The following is a 20,210-nucleotide window of genomic DNA, read 5'->3' as shown; positions in this document are numbered from 1 at the left end:
GTGTGTTCCCCATTCTTAACTAAGTGTACTTTGTAGATCTGTATAATCTCAGTGAATCCTAATGTTATAAGATCATTTGTGACTTCAATAAACCCAGTTTTTTCTTGCACCAAAACCAGTTGTCTGCTGCACTTTGTCACAACCCCCAAATAAGTCCAATGTCTAGAACCGGGGGAGTGGGAGCAATTCGGACCGCTCAGAAGTCAGAGGTGAAGCTGACACACACCACCACCCCCTACAGCTCCACAATTGAATAAAATCGTGGCTGACCTGAAATCTGCATCCCGCCTACCCCTGATAACCTATCACCCTTGCTTACCATGAATCTATCCACCTCTGCCTTAAAAATGTTCAAAGACTCTGCTTCCACCACCTTTTCAGAAAAAGAGTTCCAAAGACTCATGACCCTCTGACTGAAAAAGTTTTTGCCTCATCTCTATTTTAAATGGGCAACCCCTTATTTTTAAAGAGTGACCCCTAGTTCTAGATTCTCCCACAGAGGAAACATCATTTTCCCAACCACCTTGTCAAGGCCGCTCAGGATCTTATATGTTTCAATCAAGTCGCCTCTTACTCTTCTAAACTCCAGCTGACACAAGCCTAGTCTGTCCTACCTTTTCTCATAAGACAATCCATCCATTCCAAGTACTAGTCTGGTAAATGTTCTCTGAACTGCTTCCAATGCATTTACATCCATCTTAAATAGGAGGACCAATATTACACAGTACTCCAAATGTGGTCTCACTTGTGCCCTGTACAACTGAAGCATAACCTCCCTAGTTTTGTATTCAATTCCCCTCACAAGTAATGATAACTTTCTATTAGTTTTCCTCATTGTTTGCTGTACCTGCATAATAAACTTTTCATGCGCTAGAACACCTAGGTCCCTCTGAATCTCAGAGCTCTGCAATCTATCACCATTTAGATAATATGCTTCTCTTTTATTCTTCTTGCAAAAATGGACAATTTCACATTTTCCCACATTATACTCCATTTCTAGATCTTTGCCCACTCACTTAACCTATCTATATCTTTTTGTAGCCTCCTTATGTCCTCTTCACAACTTACTTTCCTTCCTGTCTTTGTGTCATCAGCAAATTTGGCAACCATCCCTTCAATTCCTTCATCCAAGTCATTTATATAAGGTGTAAACAGTTGAGGTCCCAACACTGATCCCTGTGGCAGACCATTCGTTACATCTTGCCAACTTGAAAAAGACCCATTTATGCCTACACTCTGCTTTCCATTAGCCAGGCAATCTTCTATCCATGCCAATATGTTACCCCCTGTACCATGAGCTTTTATTTTCCACAATATCCTTTGATGTGGCACTTTATCAAATGCCTTCTGGAAATCTAAGTACAGTACGTTTACAGGTTCTCCTTTATCCACAGCACAAGTTACTTCCTCAAAGAGCTCCAATAAGTTGGTTAAATGTGATTTCCCTTTCACAAAACCATGATGACTCTGCCTGATGACCTTCAACTTATCAGAGTGCCCTGCTATAACTTCTTTAATAACAGCTTCTAATCTTTTCCTTATTATAGATGTTAAGCTAACTGGACTGTAGTTTCCCGCTCTCTGTCTCCCTTCCTTTTTGAATAATGAAGTTACTTTTGCTATCTTCCAATCTAATGGGACCTTCCCCGAATCTAGAGAGCTTTGGAAAATTAAAACCAGTGCATCAACTATCTCACTAGACACTTCTTTTAGGACCCGAGGATGAAGTCTATCAGGACCCGGACCCTTGTCAGCCCACAGCTCCAACAATTTACTCGGTACCACTTCTCTGGTGACTAATTTTCCTGGCTTTCTCCCCTACTTCCATTTCCTGGTTTATAGCTGCTTCTTGGATGTTATTTGTATCCTCTACAGTGAAAACTGATGCAAAATACCTGTTCAATTCATCTGCCATCTCCTTGTATTCCATTATCAATTCTCCAGACTCACTTTCTATAGGGCCAATGCTCACTTTGTAAACTGGTTTCTTTTTAAAATATTTATAAAACCGCTTACTATCTGTTTTTATATTTCTGGCAAGCTTTCTTTCATACTCTAATTTTTCCCTCCTTATTAATCTTTTAGTCATTCTTTGCTGTTCCTTATATTCTGTCCAGTCTTCTGACCTGCCACCTGTCTTTGCACAATTAGATGCTTTTTCTTTAAGTTTGATACTATATTTAACCTTTCTAGTTAACCACGGATAGTGTGTCCATCCCTTGCACTTTTTCTTACTCGTTGGAATGTCTCTATTCTGTTCATTCTGAAATATCCCCTTAAATATTAGCCAGTGCATCTCTAATGACCTATCCCTTAACATAACTTGCCAATTCACTTGAGCTAGCCAAGCTTTCATGCCCTCATAATTGCTCTTATTTAAGGTCTCAGACCCACTTCTCTCTTCCTCAATCCAAATGTAAAATTCAATCTTATTATGGTTGCTGCTACCTCGGGGCACCTTCGCTATAAGATCATTAATTACTCCCATCTCATTGTACAACACCAGGTCTAGTATAGCCTGCTGTCTGGTTGGCTCTAGAACATGCTGTTCTAAGAAACTATCCTGAAAACATTCAATGTTCATTTAGGCTATATGACCATATGTAAATTAAAATTTCCCATGGTTATCCCCATGCCTTTCTGACAAGCTCTAATTATTTCTTCTTTTATGCTCCACTCTACTATGTAGTTACTGTTAGGGAGCCTGTACACAATTCCTGCAAGTGCCTTTACCATTTCTCATCTCTACCCAAACTGTTTCCATATCCTGGCTTCCTGAACTTAGGTCATCCCTCTCTATTGTGTTAATACCATCATTAACTAACAGAGCCACCCCTCCACCTTTTCCTCACTTCCCATCCTTCCTAAATATCCCATATGCTTCAATATTCAGTTCCCAATCCATGTCCTCCTGCAGCCATGACTCTGTAATGGCTATCAAATAGTAATTATTTATTTCTATGTGCGCTCTCAGTTCATCTGTTTTGTTTCAAATGCTATGTACATGCAGATACAAAGCTCTTAGTTTTATCCTTTTATTCTTTTCATAACTTCTAGTTTCATCTCTTGATTTACTGTTATATTTGTGTGCTTTATCTCTTCCTGTCAAGGGAAGCAACACCTTTATACTGCATGAGAAGAGAGTACTGATTGGACTCTGATTGATAGAGGCATTGTCATAAAGAATGAACCAGTGAATGGCTATCCCTTATTTTGTTTAACTGAAACAGGCACAATGTGTGGACATGTTCTCTCTGTCTGCAAAGAACAGGGCCCTGTGTATTAATATATGTAGCTTCTAGTACAAGAAAATGTGCCACACTGCGAGCAACTCTATCAATCAGAGTCCACACGCCAACCAATCAGCACTCCCTTTTCATGCAGTATAAAATTGTTCTTCCCCTGACATTGGTATTCTTGCAAGTGTCCTGATGAGTGCAAGATGAAAAGCTTAGACAAAATGTCTTTTTTCAGCGGCATTAGTTATTAGAGACAGATGAATGCAATAGGAATGTTTTGAATGTTGTGTGCTAATATTGACAGGAAATTGTGCGTGATATGGAACAAATTGTATCCCCTTTAGTACATAGAAATCCAGTTACTTACTCAGGCTGTTGTCTTGGATCCCAGATATCCTCAAACTCTGAACCCTCAGGCACATCATCCTCTGCCCAGATTTGTTTTGTGTTGGTAGGCTTCTCAGGGTTGGAATCTGTTTAAGGAGAATGTGAAGGCAATTAGATATTACATCTTTTTCTTTCCTTCACTTTAGGAGCTGGAATTGGTAAAGCCTTACAAACTGTTGTACGTCATTTTACTGCATCTTTTAAACCTCCTCTCCTGAAGATGTTGTGTCTTTGCTGGGAAACCAGCCTATCATTCCTCACCCAATGGACCATTATTCTTGCATCAGTTTTGGAAGTGAATGTTGGCAATGCACCACATTACAGCCTATCCAGTCCTCACCTGATATCTGCACTTAGATTTTCTAGTGATTGCCCCTCTCTCATGCAGGACCCCTTGCTGCTGCTTTGATTTGGATCAAACATTGATTTAGAACAGACTAGGGTCTAGGGACCCCCACCATGATTTATACAACTCAGAAACCTCTGTGGGTGTAGTGGTTGCCCTATCTGAATGTAGATGTTTGGTGACAGTACTACACAATTTTCCCATGGTGTAGGGTATTAGTGTTGGAGAATGGAGTACTGGTCCCGCAAGGTCAAGGGGAGTAGAGGACACTCATCAATAGTGTTCCTCAAATCAATCCTGCTGCAACCCATGCTATAGATCTGTGAACATTCCACATTAGGAAACTCATGTTTGCAATGCTTAATTTAGCAAGAGTTGTTTCCAATTTTGGTCTGAAGAGTTTAACATGCTCACAGATCCTAGCTGTCCTTCAGTACCTTAACTGGCTGAGCTGCAAGTTGAGGGGAGGCAGTAGCATTGTGGCAATGTCGCTGGACTAGTAATTCAGAGGCCCAGGCTAATACTCTGGGGACAGGCGTTCAAATTCTACTGTGACAGCCGGTGGAATGTAATTAAATTAATAAAATCTGGAATTAAAAGCAAGTCTCAGTAATGGTAACCATGAATCGTTTGTCATTAAAAACCCATCTAGTTCACTAAAGTCTGAAATCTGCTGTCGTTACCTGTTCTGACCTACATGTGACTCCAGACCCACAGCAATGTGGTTGACTCTTAAATGCCCTCGAAATGGCTGAGCAAGCTACTCAGTAGTATCAACTGCTATGAAATTCAGGAGGAATGAAACCAGAAATTGACCTAGGCACTGGAAGTGACAATGACAAACCCAGTATGTCAACCCTGCAAAGCCCTCCTTAATAACATCTGGGGGCTTGTATCAAAATTGGGAGAGCTGTTCCACAGGCTCCTCAAGCAACAGCCCAACATAGTCATATTCACTGAATCATACCTTACAATGTTCCAATCATCACCATCCCTGAGGAAATCATGTTTGTTAAAACTACTGGAGTTTTTTTGAGGACGTAACTAGCAGAATAAATAAGGGAGAACCAGTGGATGCGGTGTGTTTGGATTTTCAGAAAGCTTTTGGTAAATTCCCATAGAAGAGGTTATTATGCAAAATTAAAGCACATGGGATGGATGTAATATATGGACATGGATTGAAATTGGTTAGCAGACAGGAATTAGAGAGTAGGAATAAATGGGCCTTTTTCAGAGTGGCAGGCAGTGACTATTGGGGTACCGCAGGGATCAGTGCTTGGGCCTGAACTATTCACAATATATATATCAATGATTTATGTTACGACTGGGATGGGTGGAGTGCACGAAATAACAATCCCCACTACTCCACAGGCCATACCATTTATTTAAATGGTTAATTTGCTCACCAAAATGGCCAATTGTTTAGCTATACATCTAGTACCTAGAAGAAAAGAGACTCTGAACAGGCTTCTTTCAAAAAACTCAATGATTAATTTATTATGAAACAAAACTTCTTTTAAACAAGTTTCAAGAACTGGTTAGTGCACGATTATAATCGGGAAGTATAACTATCCATCTCTTCATAAAGAATTCCTCCAGCACACACACACAAAGACAAATGGATACAGTCTCTCTGCAGAGGTGGGCTCTGGAGGATGGGTGTAAAAAAATAAAGGATAAAGTCTGCAGGGTCTCGATGTGTCCCTTGGTCCTGGTGAATGTCTGGAAGTTCTCACCAACTGGTCTCAGTTTTACAGATCCAAATGCAGACTAGTTACACTCAGATGAGAGCTGTCTGGCTATAGGTTCATAGCCATACACAATTGCATAGAAAGCGGAGAAAGAGAGCCAATTAGGGTAGCCTTCCTTCCTCAGCTTATTCTCCAACAAAACTGCCTTCAAAACAAGCAGGTTCACAACTTAAGTATTTTCCCACTCACCTATGTGATTTCCAGCAAATTACCAACCTTCCTTTTCAGTTGTTTTCTCCAAGTTAAAGGGATTGCCATTCAAAACAAACAACCAGATCTTCATCATGTACCATGAAGGTCAGATAATTTCTTGAAAGAGGCCTACCTTGTTGACAGTTCCAAGGTGAACTTATGAATACTTAAAAAAAATCCCATGTTAACAGCTAAATGTCCAGATCATGCCATGTTCTTTCATTTTGTTAAAGAAGAATTCAGTCTCGAGAGATGTGATTCTAACATTTGGATAAGGGAACCAAATGTAATATTTCCAAGATTACTGACGACACAAAACTTGGTGGGAATGTGAGCAGTGAGGAAGACGTTAAGAGGCTTCAAGATGGTTTACACAAATTGAGTGAGTGAGCAAATACATGGCAGATGCAGTATAACGTGTGAAGTTATTCACTTTAGTAGGAAAAACAGATTGGCAGAGTATTATTTAAATGGCGATAGATTGCGGAATGTTGATGTACAAAGGGACCTGGGTGTCCTTGTACACAAATCACTGAAAGCAAGCATGCAGGTGCAGCAAGCAGTTAAGAAGACAAGTGGTATGTTGGCCTTCATTTCGAGAGGACTTGAGTACAGGAGCAAGGATGTCTTACTGCAGCTGTACAGGGTCTTGGGTGAGACCACACCTGAAGTATTGAGTGCAGTTTTGATCTCCTTACCCAAGAAAGGATATACTTGCCATAGAGGAAGTGCAGCAAAGGTTCACCAGCCTGATTCTTGGGATGGCAGAGTTGTCTTATGGAGAGAGATTGGGTTGACTTGGCCTGTATTCACTGGAGTTTAGAAAAATGAAAGGAGATCTCATTGAAATTTATAAAATTCTGACAGGGCTGGACATACTGGATGCAGGGATGATGTTTCCTCTGGTTAAGGGGTCTAGGACAAGGGGTCATAGTTTCAGGATATGAGGTAGGTCATTTAGGACTGAGATGAGGAGAAACTTCTTCACTGAAATGGTGGTGAACCTGTGGAATTCTCTACCACAGAGGGCTGTAGAGACCAATTCACTGAATATATTTAAGAAGGAAATAGATAGATTTCTGGACTCGAAAGGTGTCAAGGAGTATGGGGAGAGAGCAGGAATATAGCATTAAGATAGATTAGCCATGATCACACTGAATGGTGGAGGAGGCTCGAAGGGCTGAATAACCTACTCCATCTCTTATTTTCTATGTTTCTACGTTTGTCCCATCAGCAGGACAGACCCACCAGAGGTGGTGGCACATTGGTGTACCATTAGGAGGGATTGCCCTAGGAATCCTCAGCATTGACTCCAAACCCCATGAGGTCTCATGGCATCAGGTCAAACATGGGCAAGGAACTTCCTACTGATTACCATGTATCACTCTCCCTCCGCTGATGAATCAGTGCTTCTCCATTATGAACACCAAGTGGAAGAGGGACTGAGGGTGGCAAGAGTACTGAATGTACTCTGGGTGAGGGACTTCAATTTCCATCAACAAGAGTGGTTCAGTATCGCCACTCGTCAGCAGTGTGATGGAATATTCCCCACTTGCCTGTATGAGTGCAGCTTCAACAACACTCAAGAAACTGGACACCATCCAGGACAAAGCAGCCAACCTGTTTGGCACCACATCCATAAACATTCATTCCCTGTACCACCGAGGCACAGTGGCAACAGTGTGCACCATCTACAAGTGTTAGGAAATAGAGACAGTTTAAGTATTTGTATTTGTGGGTGTTAGGAATTAGTTTTAGCCTTAAAGTTTAAATTTGATTTGTATTTCTGTATTTGTGTGTTAGGAAATGGTCAAGTTCAGTTTTAGTTTCACTTTAAAAGGTGAAACCTGGGATCTAATTTTATTTTTGAGGGAGACAGCAGTTTGTACACCTGCATTTCTAATGAGTCTTACGACTCTAAGGGAAGTTAAAGCTTCTACAAGAGTAGAAAAAACTGCTGTTGCCTAGCAACAGGGGTCCAGAGAGATAGGACCCCTCCACCCCCCCCACCCCCCCCAAACACACACACACAGAAAAAAATGAAGAGAAAGCAGTTTGAGTTCAGTTGAAAATAGCTGCCAGGGTGAGACTGGAGCAGAGGGGTAAATAGCAACTCCCAAACTGAAGTTGAAGCCAGGGTTCCAGAGAGACTGGACACTGGGAGAGGGAGCTGCAGATTTCCCAAAAGAACTGAAAGGTCCCAAGGCCAAGGAGTGAGACAGAAACAGGGGCAAGTCCCAAGAAGACCTAATCAAAGGAAGGACAGGAACCTGGAAAAGGTCCTATTAAATGAAGTTAAGAACGAGGACCAGAGGAAGACTCCAAGCTTTAAACTTAAGGGACGAAAAGCTGCAGGAGGTAGATCTAAAATGAGAGGCCAAAAGGTCCAAAGAGACAGCTGAAGGTTTGTAACTCCTTGCTGTGAGCATGTGAAGCAGTGGTGTACTGTTGATGGCTGAGTCACTGAGAGAGTGTGTGTGGAGGAAAATGCATGTAGTGACCTAGGGGAGAGGAACATCAGAGGTAGAGTTCGAAACCCTGGAGGTGGACCCTTGCGGAAAGCATCTGAAAGAAATCATTGGTTTGGGAGAAGATTCCAAAGCGAGTTATTGGACAGTGGGGTTGAGAAAGCCTCATGTGAAAGACAGAGTTCAGTGAGACTGGTTGGCTCACAATGTGACAAGCGTCTGGGAGGAGTTGATGAGAGACTCATAGCATCTGTTTGTGGTGGCATCTGTCATTTGGTTTCAGAGTGTGGTGTGTCTGACCACAGGTCACCTATTGGTTTACATGGACCGCGTACCTACTGTGAGCATTAGAGCATAGGATAGCTTTTGTAACTTATGTTATCCTTTCAAATTTGTATATATCTGTAATGGTATAGTTGTGGCTGAAGGAGTATTGTAATATAGTTCTACTTTTCTTGTTTAATAAATTCTTTATTCTCTTGTTAAATGTTCATCAGCTGACTCCTGTGACTCTGTTCAGCAGCCACTCTCCAAGTATCTAAACAAAAAATAAAAGTTAGGATCTGTCAAGCCGGGCTCCAACCTGGGATCAGGCTTGTCCAGCAGAAACATCAGCAGGAATCGTAACACAAGATACACTGCAGCAACTCACCAAGGCTCCTTCCACAATACCTTCCAAACCCGCGACCTCTACCACTAGAAGGACAAGAGCAGCAGGTGCATGGGAACACCGCCACATGCAAGTTGCTCTCCAAGCCACTCACCATCCTAAGCAAGGATTTTAAGTGTAATACATGCTGGCGTACACGGAGCCAGTGATCGTCAGCAAGAGGGGTGGAAGGAATAAAGTTAGTGCAGGAGAGGAGACTGAGAGAGGAGGAGGATTTCAGGCCAGTAAAAAGGGTGTTGGTGATAGAGACATGTCTCACAGTTTCAGTCATGGAGATGGGAGTGGAGGGTGGATTAGTGTTGGTGATGTGGGGACATAGGTGGGTGATACTGCAGAAGTAGAAATAAGTCATCTTGGTGATAGATAGCATATAAAGTTTAAACCTTAGTTTGGGATTGAATATTCCATTGAGATTACAAACACTGATTTAGCCTGACAGGGTGGCCAGAGTGCCTAAAGAGCTCGGGAATTAAAGGCATTGATCAGGTTTTGCTGTAGAAATTATACTGTCTGTGCTCACTATTATTTTTAAATTGGACAGCAATTTCTGCTTCTGCATGTGTGTAGCTAAGCAATGACTTCAGGAGCTGCTGTCGAATTGCCCTGTTCTTCTGCAAGCTTCACTACACTAGGACCTCACCTTGAGACACAAGATTTACACATGTGAAGGGTGTGAATTTGCAGTACTTACCCACTAGATACACAAAGAAAGTTAGGGTATAATTAAATTTTTAACAGCATGATGAATGTTAATTATTTAATTCTCAAAAGCCAAACAACCTCTCTGGTGAAAGCTTGCTAACTTGACAACATCCACAATTCCTTTATCCTGCCGCCACCAGCAACTTGCAGTCATGGAGCCTTCAAGATATGCTGTAGGATGGTTACTCGGTGAGAAGGAATACCCCTCCACACATGGCTCATGGCCCCCTTTCACCATCCCACCACATAGGATCAGGATACCTTCAATGAGAGCTATGGAGTCACATGTAACAATGTAGAACATGGCCTTTTCAAAAAAATTCTTTCATGGGATATGCGCGTCAATCTCAAGGTCAGCAATTGTTATTCTTCCCTAATTGCCATTGAGAAGGTGGTGGTGAGCTGCCTTCTAGAACTGCTCCAGTCCATGTGGTGTAGGTACACCCACAGTGCTGTTAGGGAGTTCCAGGAATTTGACCCAGTGACAGTGAAGGAACAGCAATATAGTTCTGTATCAGGAAGGTGTGTGAATTGGAGGGGAACTTGCAGGTGGTGGTGTTCCCATGTATCTGTCTGCTCTCCTTGTCCTTCCAGGTGGTAGAGATTATGGGTTTGGAAGATGCTGTTGAAAGATGCTTCGCGAGTTGTTGCAGTAGATCTTGTAGTTGGTACACACTGCTGTTCATCGGAGATGGAGGGCATAAATGTGGTGGATGGGGTGCCAATTTAAGTGTGGTCCTGGATAGTGTTGAGCTTGTTGAGTGTTGGAGGAGCTGCAGTCATTCAGGCAAATTGAGAGTATTCCATCACAATCATGACTTAAGGCTTGTTAATGGTTGTCAGACTTTGAGGAGTCAGGACCTGAGTTACTCGCTGCAGGATTCCTAGCCTCTGACCTGCTCTTGTAGCCACAGTATTTATATGGCTGGTCCAGTTCATTTTCTGGTCAATGGTAACTCCATGGATGTTCATAGTGGGGGTTTCAACAATGGTAATGCCATTGAGTATCAAGAGGAGTTGGTTAGATTCCCTCTTGTTGCAGATGGTTATTGCCTAGCACTTGTGTGGTGCAAATGTATCTGCCACTTGCCAGCCCAAGCCTGGATTTTTTTAAAAAGTCATTCATGGGATGTGGGCATCACTGGCTAGGCCTGCATTTATTGTCCATCCCTAATTGTCCTTGTTTACAGGGCATTGCTGTGGGTCTGGAGTCATATGTAGGTCAGACTAGGTAAGGACAGCAGGTTTCCTCCCCTAAAGGACATTAGTGAACCAGATGGGTCTTTACGACAATCGTTCCATGGTTATCATTAGACTTTTAATTCCAGATTTGTATTGAATTCAATTTCCACCATCTGCCATGGCAGGATATGAACCCAGGTCTGCAGGGAATTACCTGGGGTTTCTGGATTACTAGTCCAGTGACAATACCACTACACCATCACCTCCCCTGACATTGTCCATGTCATGCTGCATATGGAGACGGGCTGCTTCAGTATCTGAGAGGTCGTGAATGGTGCTGAACATTGTGCAATCATCCCCACTTCTGACCTTATGATGGAGGGAAGGACATTGATGAAGCAGCTGAAGATGGTTGGGCCAAGGACACTACCCTGAGGAACTCCTGCAATGATATCCCAGGACTGAGATGATTGAGCTCCAAAAACCACAGCAATCTTCCTTTGTGCTCGGTATAACTCAAACCAGTTGACTCCAGTTTTGCTAGGGCTCCTTGATGCCACACTCGGTCAAATGCGGCCTTGATGTCAAGGGCAGTAACTCTCACCTCACCTCTTGTGCTCAGTTTTTAAGTCTGTGTTTGGGCCAAGGTTGTAATGAGTTCTAAAGCTGAGTGGCCCTGATGCCCAATTTGGGTTCCGCCAGGGCCACTCAGCACCTGACCTCATTGCAGCCTTGGTTCAAACATGGACAAAAGAGCTGAACTCCCAAGGTGAGGTGAGAATGACTGCCCTTGACATAAAGGCCACATTTGACCGAGTGTGACATCAAGGGACCCTAGCAAAACTGACTTGGAAATATATCACCGTTCCTCCACTGCTGCTGGGTCAAAATCATCCCTTCCTAACAGCACTGTGGGTGGTTCAGGACGGCAACTCACCACGCCTTCTCAAGGGAAGCTAGGGATGAGCAATCAATGCTGGCCCAGCCAGCGAAGACCACGTCCCGTGAATGAATTAAAAAAACACACAAACTGAGGTCAGTGAGCAGGTTATTGCTGTGTAAGTGTTATTTAATAGCACTGTCGATGACACCTCCAGTCACTTTACCGATGATGCAGAGTAGACTGATGGGCGGTAATTGGTCGAGTTGGATCTGTCCTGCTTTTTGTGTACAAGACATACCTGGTTAATTTTCCACATTGCCGGGTAGATGCCAGTGCTGCAGCTGCATTGGAACAGCTAGGCTAGGGGCACGGATAGTTTTGGAGCACAAGTCTTCAGTACCATTGTTGGGATGTTTTCAAGGCCCATAGTTTTTGCAGTATCCAGTGTCTTCAGTCTTTTCTTGATATCATGTGGAGTGAATCGAATTAGTTAAGACAGAAATTTGTGATGCTAGGGACTCCGGGGGAGGCCGAGATGGATCATCCACTCATCTGAAGATTGCTGCAAATAGTTCAGCCTTATCTTTTGCACTGATGTGCTGGGCTCCCCCATCATTGAGGAATGGCATATTTGTGGAGCCGCCTCCTGCAGTGAGTTGTTTAATTGTCCACCAACAATCATGATTGTGGCTGGGCTGAAGTAGAGATTTCACTGCTCAGGTTGGTCAGGGGGATCGCCGCAGTATACGTCCGAGAGAGTCTTCACGTTTGTGGTGGCATGCTGCATCCTGCACGACCTTGGAACTGTGAGGACCCAATGACTACCTCCTGGGATCCGGAGGGCAACTCAGGAAGAGGAGGAGGGGAAGAGACCATATGTATTTGAATGGAGTGAATGGCACCACATAGTGAAGCTTCCCTTCAGTTGAAATGAACTTCCCTATACCCAACATGAACCCACCAACCCTAACAGTACATCCATTTCAGATTCCCCATCACAAAGTCCCCTTGGGTAACATCACCCAACAAAGAACAACAGCAAAAACCATCACTCAACAAGTTAATCCAGAAATATATCAATGGCAATCTTCCAGGCCTATCAGCAGTGGGAATTTGGCTGGTGGGAGTGTGGCGAGAAGCCAAAAATTGGTTTTCCGATGGCTGGATGAACTTTTGCAATTCTGTTCTTGGGACTTTAAAGGCGGGTCAAACTTCCCGATAAATAATGTCTGCAAGCCCTTGTGCATACATTAGCATCTCATGCATGCTCATTAAAAGGCTGCCTTGCCAGAATTAAGTTCCCCTTCAAATTAAGTTCCCCACCAGTGAGAAATCAGGACGTTCATTTTTTAAATTCAATAACAGGATGTGGTCTGGGGTCCACCTCTGTTCTGCTAAGGAATCCTGGCCAGTGAACTGGCAGGAGCTGGAGGCCAAAGTCACCACTCGCCTGTGGCGCTGGACAGGACTGCTCCGAGTGCTGTCTTACCGGGGTCAAGTTCTGGTCATAAACCAGTTGATTGCTACCATGTTGTGGTACCGGTTGGTCACTTTGACCCCTCCCCCAGAGTTTGCCACAAAAATCCAGAGAATGCGCGTCGAATTCTTCTGGGACAAAAGGCTGCATTGGGTCGCTGCTGAGGCTCTGAAGTTCCTGCTTAGGGAGGGCGGTCAGGCGCTGGTGTGCCTACGCACCCAGGTGGCGACTTTCTGCCTTCAGGCCCTGCAGCTATAACTTTATGTAGAGCCCCCTCCAATATGGTGTGCCCTGACGACGTATTTCTTCTGCCAGGTGCATGGCCTGAATGACGTGCAGCTCCTGTTTGTACACCTTAATGACTTTGTGGCTCCTTGCAGGTATTGCCTGTCATTTTTATACTCACCGCTCACCGCTCTGGAACTCTGCCCTCCGACTCTGCTCCCTAGAACTAGCTTTTACCAGGACCTGATCAAGATCTGGAACATGGTTGCCTCACGACACAGCTCTCTGCTGTCAGGAGTTCAGGCTATCATCAGGGAGCCAATGCTCAGGAATCCACCCCTCCGCCCTTTTCAGTGGCTGGCGGAGAGGAGGGCTGCGGCTGCCGGGGTGACCAGGATCAGGGACGTGCTAGATGGAGAAGGAGTGGGCTGGATGATTCCCCAGGAGTCAGTGCAACATGCGTCAGCGGATGTCTGGCTCGCGGCCAAAGCCATTCAAGACCTTAGGACAACTGTACTCAGGCCCTACATCATTCTGGGCTTCAAGGTGGCGCAGGTGAGCGGTGGACTTCCATCTGAGTGTACCCCTGTTCGGACAGAATTTCATATTGGCCCCAAGCCCCAAACTCTCCCTCGGGAGCCAGTGACCCGCAACCTGTGGAAATGCCCTCTGTGTCCTTTAGCACGGCGCGGAGAGGTTTTCTGTATGGACTGATGCTGCACATCCTTCACTTCCTTGCCCTCGCCCGCTGCCTGGGCATGCCCTGTTGCCATCCTGTGGTGGAGGTCCCTCATGGGGGACCCTCTATGGGGGTGTCCTCCAATTTTCCATCGGGAACCTGGGGTGGAGGGTGTTGCATGCAGCAGTCCCATCCATGTGTCTTTTGTGGCCTTGTGGAGTCCGTGGACCATGCAAATGTAACTTGTTGTAGGCTGCACCCCTTTTTAGTTATTTGAAAGACTTTTTGCTTCCGTTTTGTTTGCACTTCAGTCCCACGCTCCTGATCCACGGGCAGCCGGTGCGGAGGGGGGCTGGGAGGGAGGAGGACCTCCTCATGAACCTGCTCCTGAGCCTGACCAAGTTGGCCATTAACAGGTCCAGGCAGCAGGTGATCGAGGGGGTCGTCCGACCCGACTGTCTGCCCCTTTTCCGCGGCGATGTTCGCAACCGGATATCCCTGGACAGGGAATACATGGTGTCTGCTGGCACGGTTGAGGCCTTCCGTGCCCAGTGGGCACCATGGTGACTGGGGTGTTTTATTGACCCTCTTAATTACATTTTGGTTTAATATTTGTAAACTTCCTTTAAATTTTGTCTTTGTTTTTGTAGTTTCCCTTCAAGGGGCTGCTTTTTAATTTGTCCGTAACTTTGTTAATTTAGTTTATTTGGTTGACTCTAAAAGGGTTCAAAAGAGTTACAGGATGTGGGCGTCACTGGCTAGGCCAGCACTGATTGCCCTTCCCTAATTGCAATTGAGGTGGTGGTGGTAGCTGCCTTCTTGAACTGCTGCAGTCCCTGTGGTGTAAGTATATCCATGGTGTTGTTAGGGAGGGAGTTCCAGGATTTTGACCCAGTGACAGTATAGGAACAGCAATGTATTTCCAAGTCAGGCTGGTGTATGGCTTGGAGGCGAACTTCCAGGTGGTGGTGTCCAATCTATCTGCTGCCCTTGTCCTTCTAGATGGTAGCAGCTGTGGGTTTGGAAGGTGCTATGGAAGGAGCCTTGGTGAGTTCCTGTGGTGCATCTTGTAGATGGTACACATTGCTGCCACTGTGTATTGGTGGTGGAGGGAGTGAATATTTGTGGATGGGGTGCCAATCAAGCAGGCTGCATTGTACTGGATGGTGTCAAGCTTCTTGAGTGCTGTTGGAGCTACAGTCCTCCAGGCAAGTGGAGAGCGCTCCATCACACTCCTTTCTTGTGCCTCGTAGATGGTGAACAGGCTTTGGAGAGTTAGTCACAACAGAATTCCTAGCCTCTGACCTGCTCTTATAGCCACAGTATTTATATGGCTACTCCAGTTTAGTTTCTGGTCAATGGTAACCACCAGGATGTTGATAGTAGGGAATCCAGTAATGCCATTGGATGTCAAGGGGCGATAGTTAGATTCTCTCTTGTTGGAGATGGTCATTGCCTGACACTTGTCTGAGGATAATGTTGCTTGCCACTTGTCAGCCCAAGCCTGGATATTGTGCAGGTCTTGTTACATTTGGACATGCACTGCTTCAGTATCTGAGGAGTCGCAAATGGTGCTGAACATTGTGCAATCATCAGTGAACATCCCCACTTCTGACCTTATGATGGAAGGAAGTCATTGATGAAACAGCTCAGGATGGCTGGGCCTAGGATATTACCCTGAAGAACTCTTGTGGTGATATCCTGGAGCTGAGATGACTGAACTCCAGCTACCACAACCATCTTCCTTTGCGCAGGGTATAACGCTAACCAGCGGAAAGTTTTCCCCCGATTCCCATCGACTTCAATTTTTCCAGGGCTCCTGGATGTCACAATCGGTCAAATGATGTCAAGGGCAGTAACTCCCATATCACCTCTGGAGTTTCTCTCTTTTGTCCATGTTTGGACCAAGGCTGTAATGAGGTAAGGAGATGAATGGTTCTGGTGGAGCCAAAACTGAGCATCAGTGAGCCTATTCACCACCCCGCATATAAAAGTGTCATGACCTGGCAAAGTAGACTTCTTCCATGATTAACAGCGATTTCCTGCTGCATTGTCCACTTTGGGAAAAGTGTGTAAATGCTTGAGACTGGGTGATCGGAGTGCAAGTTGCATAGCGGATGAGCAACGGAGAGAAAGGGGTGGAGCAGTGGCCAGGCAAAGGTGGAAGGCTAGTGCAGCCTGCCTGGGGAGGGGCAGTGTGGCCTGCCCAGGGAGGGGCAGCGCGGCCTGTCCAGGGAGGGAGGGCTCAGACCATCGGGGAAGGGGAGTCCAACCTATCCAGGGAGGGGGAGCTCAGCCTGTCCGGGGAGGGAGGGTGCAGCCTGTCCGGGGAGGGAGAGGGCAGGCTGTCCGGGGAGGGAGAGGGCAGGCTGTCCGGGGAGGGAGAGGGCAGGCTGTCCGGGGAGGGAGAGGGTGAAAAAAACAAGAAACTGCGGTTGCTGGAAATCCAAAACAAAAACAGAATTACCTGGAAAAACTCAGGTCTGGCAGCATCGGCGGAGAAGAAAAGAATTGACGTTTCGAGTCCTCATGACCCTTCAACAGAACTAGGTGAATCCAAGAAAAGGGGTGAAATATAATCTGGTTTAAGGTGTTTGGTGAGGGGAGAGAAGTGGAGGGGGGTGGTGTAGTTGTAGGGACAAGCAAGCAGTGATAGGAGCAGATCATCAAAAGATGTCACAGACAAAAGAACACATCTTTTGATGATCTGCTCCTATCACTGCTTGCTTGTCCCTACAACCATCACCCCCTCCACTTCTCTCCCCCCACCCAACCCCCACCCCCCCCCCTCCGCCCACACCTTAAACCAGCTAATATTTCACCCCTTTCCTTGGATTCACCTAGTTCTGTTGAAGGGTCATGAGGATTCAAAACGTCAACTCTTCTTCTCTGCCGATGCTGCCAGACCTGCTGACTTTTTCCAGGTAATTCTGTTTTTGTTGAGGGAGAGGGCAGCTTGTCCGGGAGGGAGAGTGCCACCTGTGCGAGGAGGGAGGGTGCAGGCTGTCTACGAGGGAAAGTGTGGGCTGTCCGGTGAAGGACAGTGCAGCCTGTCTGGGGAAGAGAGTGTGCCACTTTTGCACGGAGGATTGCGCCACCTTTGCACGGAGGATTGCGCAGCCTGTCTGGGAGGGATACTGCAGGCTGGCTGAATGCTCTTTAAATATGGGACCCAGACCTTCGACCCCATGAGGTAATGCTGGGGATGCCTCCTTGGCGCCTCACCTGCCTAGCCCCTTGTGGATGCATAGTTAAAGAGTTGAATAGTGCAAGATCGCATGTGGCCAGCATTCCCACTCCCCCAGTGGAAATCATTCTCACCTTTGCTACCTGCATCAAACCTGGGCTGCAGAACAGAAGCGTTCGGCCAATAATACAAAAAACAGAACTATTGACCTTTGTGCAGTCCCTTCGTGCCTGTCTTGTGGATGATTTACCTGGACTATTGCTGCGACACAGCACTACCTTAGTGGCTGCAGTATGGCTGGCGAAGGGTGCTGACTGCCACTAGGGAGACTGTAGATGGCCCTTGCAAGATGCCTTTGAGCAGTTTTGAGCCTTCTGAACCCGGTCTCAGACTGCACCACCTCAGCAATGGGTAGCAGCAATTTGGGCAGGCTGCCTGGCTGACAGGCAACTGCGAGGGTACTGACGGGCTGTCAATTCTGGGAACATGAATGCTAAGCGAGCACAAGTTTGTGCTCCACGGTGCCGCTGACACTGGGGTAGCTTCTCAACAATCCTAGCAATCTACTGGAGCAGAAATTGCTGGACTGCTGCAAGAGTATTGAGCTGCACATCCATGGCAGCTGCAGCCAGCCATCCCATCACCTTTGTCTGAGCTTCCACTGCAGCAGTAATACATCAGGAGGGCTATACAAGAGTTGTAGTGGAAACTGAGAATGGCCAGCAGACACTCCATCATGGGTCAGTCTGGTGGTGCTGTCATGGAGATGTCCTCTACTTCCACAGTGTAAAGGATGGGCTTCAAGCTCCGCGTGATGCCCTGTGCCACAACGGTGCTAGATTCCTCCATTCTCCTTGCCAGGGTCTGTAGGCTACTTGGCAGGCCTGCCAAAGTACCAAGCATCTCGGGTGTACATCAGAGTTTTTCTGTTGCCCTCCCCTACAAGATCCTCAATCAAATTCCCTACAGCAGAACCTGTGACCTCACCCTCTGCGGAGTTCATACATGAGCTGACATGTCCCCCTGATCTGGCTGAAGCCCGCTCATGCCCAGAGACTTACAACATGCAGATCCCAGGTTCTAAATTAGCCTTTAAGATCTATGCTGTGATAATATCTGAGCTGGTGGTTGCAAGGGTTAGGATAAATTATGGTGCTTCCTCCTTAGAAGTCTGCTCTTCCTTTTGCCTTTTCACTAGAGGCTGCAAGGGCTGAGCAACTGGCAGTTCTTGACCATTGAAAGCATTAAAGTACAAGGGAAGAGGGGCTGTAAGGAAAGGGGAGGTGGTGAGGAAAGCAGAAGATTGCTCCACTCCATTTTATAGAACCTTTCATGATGTGGTTGAGGAGTGAGTGTAGAAGGTACATAAGGCAGCAGTTTTTCCATCATTTAAGATGGCGCTAGCAGCACTGGGCATCACTGGCTCTGCTGAACTGGTGCTATTATCTTGTGGACCATCTCCTCAGTGGTGGTGAAGGGGTGGTCCTCCGCCAGCCCTTTTCGTCTCCCTCCTATAGTGGGTGACCTTCTCTTGGTAGAGAGAGAGATCAGAATATCAGTGACTGTGTCTGACTGTGCTTGCCAGGTGTACTTGCCAGAGCTGACTAGCTGTTTGCATATGTGTCTAGAGATGGCTTGACTGGAAGGTGTGTGTGGGTGAGGTGGAGTATAATGATGTTGGGATGTCAGGGTGTGCTGCTTTGTTCTTGATGGGGATGTGGTGCATGCAGTAGTGTGAAAGGTGTGCTGTGTTGTAGTTGAGAGGTGTGATGTATAGATGGATTCAGTCACTTTCCCGAACAGCACGAGATCATTAAATGTTGCCAGCACTGCTGCCATATTCTGGAAACTATGCTCTGGGCTTTGATTATCCTTGCCACCCACTCCTATTCCCTTCAGAGCCTCATTCACTTGACAGCTACCATCCCACTGCCTGAAAGATGGCCTCCACTTCCTTGCATTGTGCGTCTAGGGTGGCATCTCTAAAGCAGGGACCCCTCGCCTTTTTCTGGTGTAACATTATCTATGTCCCTCAATGGTAAAAAGTGATTACCTAGCAGCCAGAAATATATTGCTGCAACGTCTGTTTTTATAGAAACACTACCTTTAAAAGTGGGGGGGTGGGGGGGGGGGCTGCCTGGAATTCATACTTTCTTCACAATGCCACTTAGCCCACAGGTGTGTAGAGGACAGAGAAATGGAGTCTGGGGCTTGAGTGGAAGTTTCTCAAGACCACATTGCTGTCAGAGAATGGGGGGGGGTAGATGAATTTTGTGTCTTACCAACTCACTTCCAATGTGCATTGTGAATCACAACCCCCGTGCCCAAAAATCAAGGCAAATGAATTTCACGTCCCTAGTTTATCAGTGCAGATTCATCAATCCGATGGGTTGAAGATCCATGCTATTGCATGCCCTGTTCACAGGTTCCCTCTGGAGGCTGCCACGCTGAAAAGGACCTGCAACCATAAGTTGCTGCTCACAAGCTCACAAAACATCTTTGGGCAACTGTAAACATTATGAATAGCAAGCATCATATCTTTGCTGCTGACTGCTGTATCCGGGTCAATGACTTTGATCATTCTTATGCTGACCTGCAGAAAATTGGGGCTCATCTAGGATTTGAATTCAGCCAAGCAGTCTGAGAGTATGCAAGTGAGGGTTTGGGGGAAGTGTGGAACCTGCCTGCAGTCACGTTGCCAAGGAGCAGTTCATATATTGATGCTACCTTCATAAGTACGTATACAAGTATGTTCATATCGGTGTACCTACACGTAACATTTGTGCAAGGAACTATTCACATATTACACTCCTCTAGTTGAT

General features: G+C 45.8%; 1 protein-coding gene across 1 annotated transcript in view; it reads right to left on the bottom strand.

Annotated features, from left to right (window-relative positions):
- dnaaf6 (dynein axonemal assembly factor 6) overlaps positions 1 to 20,210 on the bottom strand; it is a 67,168-nt gene that overhangs the window by 30,988 nt on the left and 15,970 nt on the right. The window contains exon 3 of the mRNA XM_041195930.1: positions 3,607 to 3,712. Coding sequence (XP_041051864.1) covers positions 3,607 to 3,712 — 106 coding nt within the window. The remainder of the gene's footprint in view (positions 1 to 3,606; positions 3,713 to 20,210) is intronic.

Source organism: Carcharodon carcharias, chromosome 9, assembly GCF_017639515.1.
Source record: "Carcharodon carcharias isolate sCarCar2 chromosome 9, sCarCar2.pri, whole genome shotgun sequence".
Taxonomy (NCBI): domain Eukaryota; kingdom Metazoa; phylum Chordata; class Chondrichthyes; order Lamniformes; family Lamnidae; genus Carcharodon; species Carcharodon carcharias.
The sequence above is the reverse complement of the archived record's forward strand: the minus strand, read 5'-3'. Positions and strand labels throughout refer to the sequence as shown.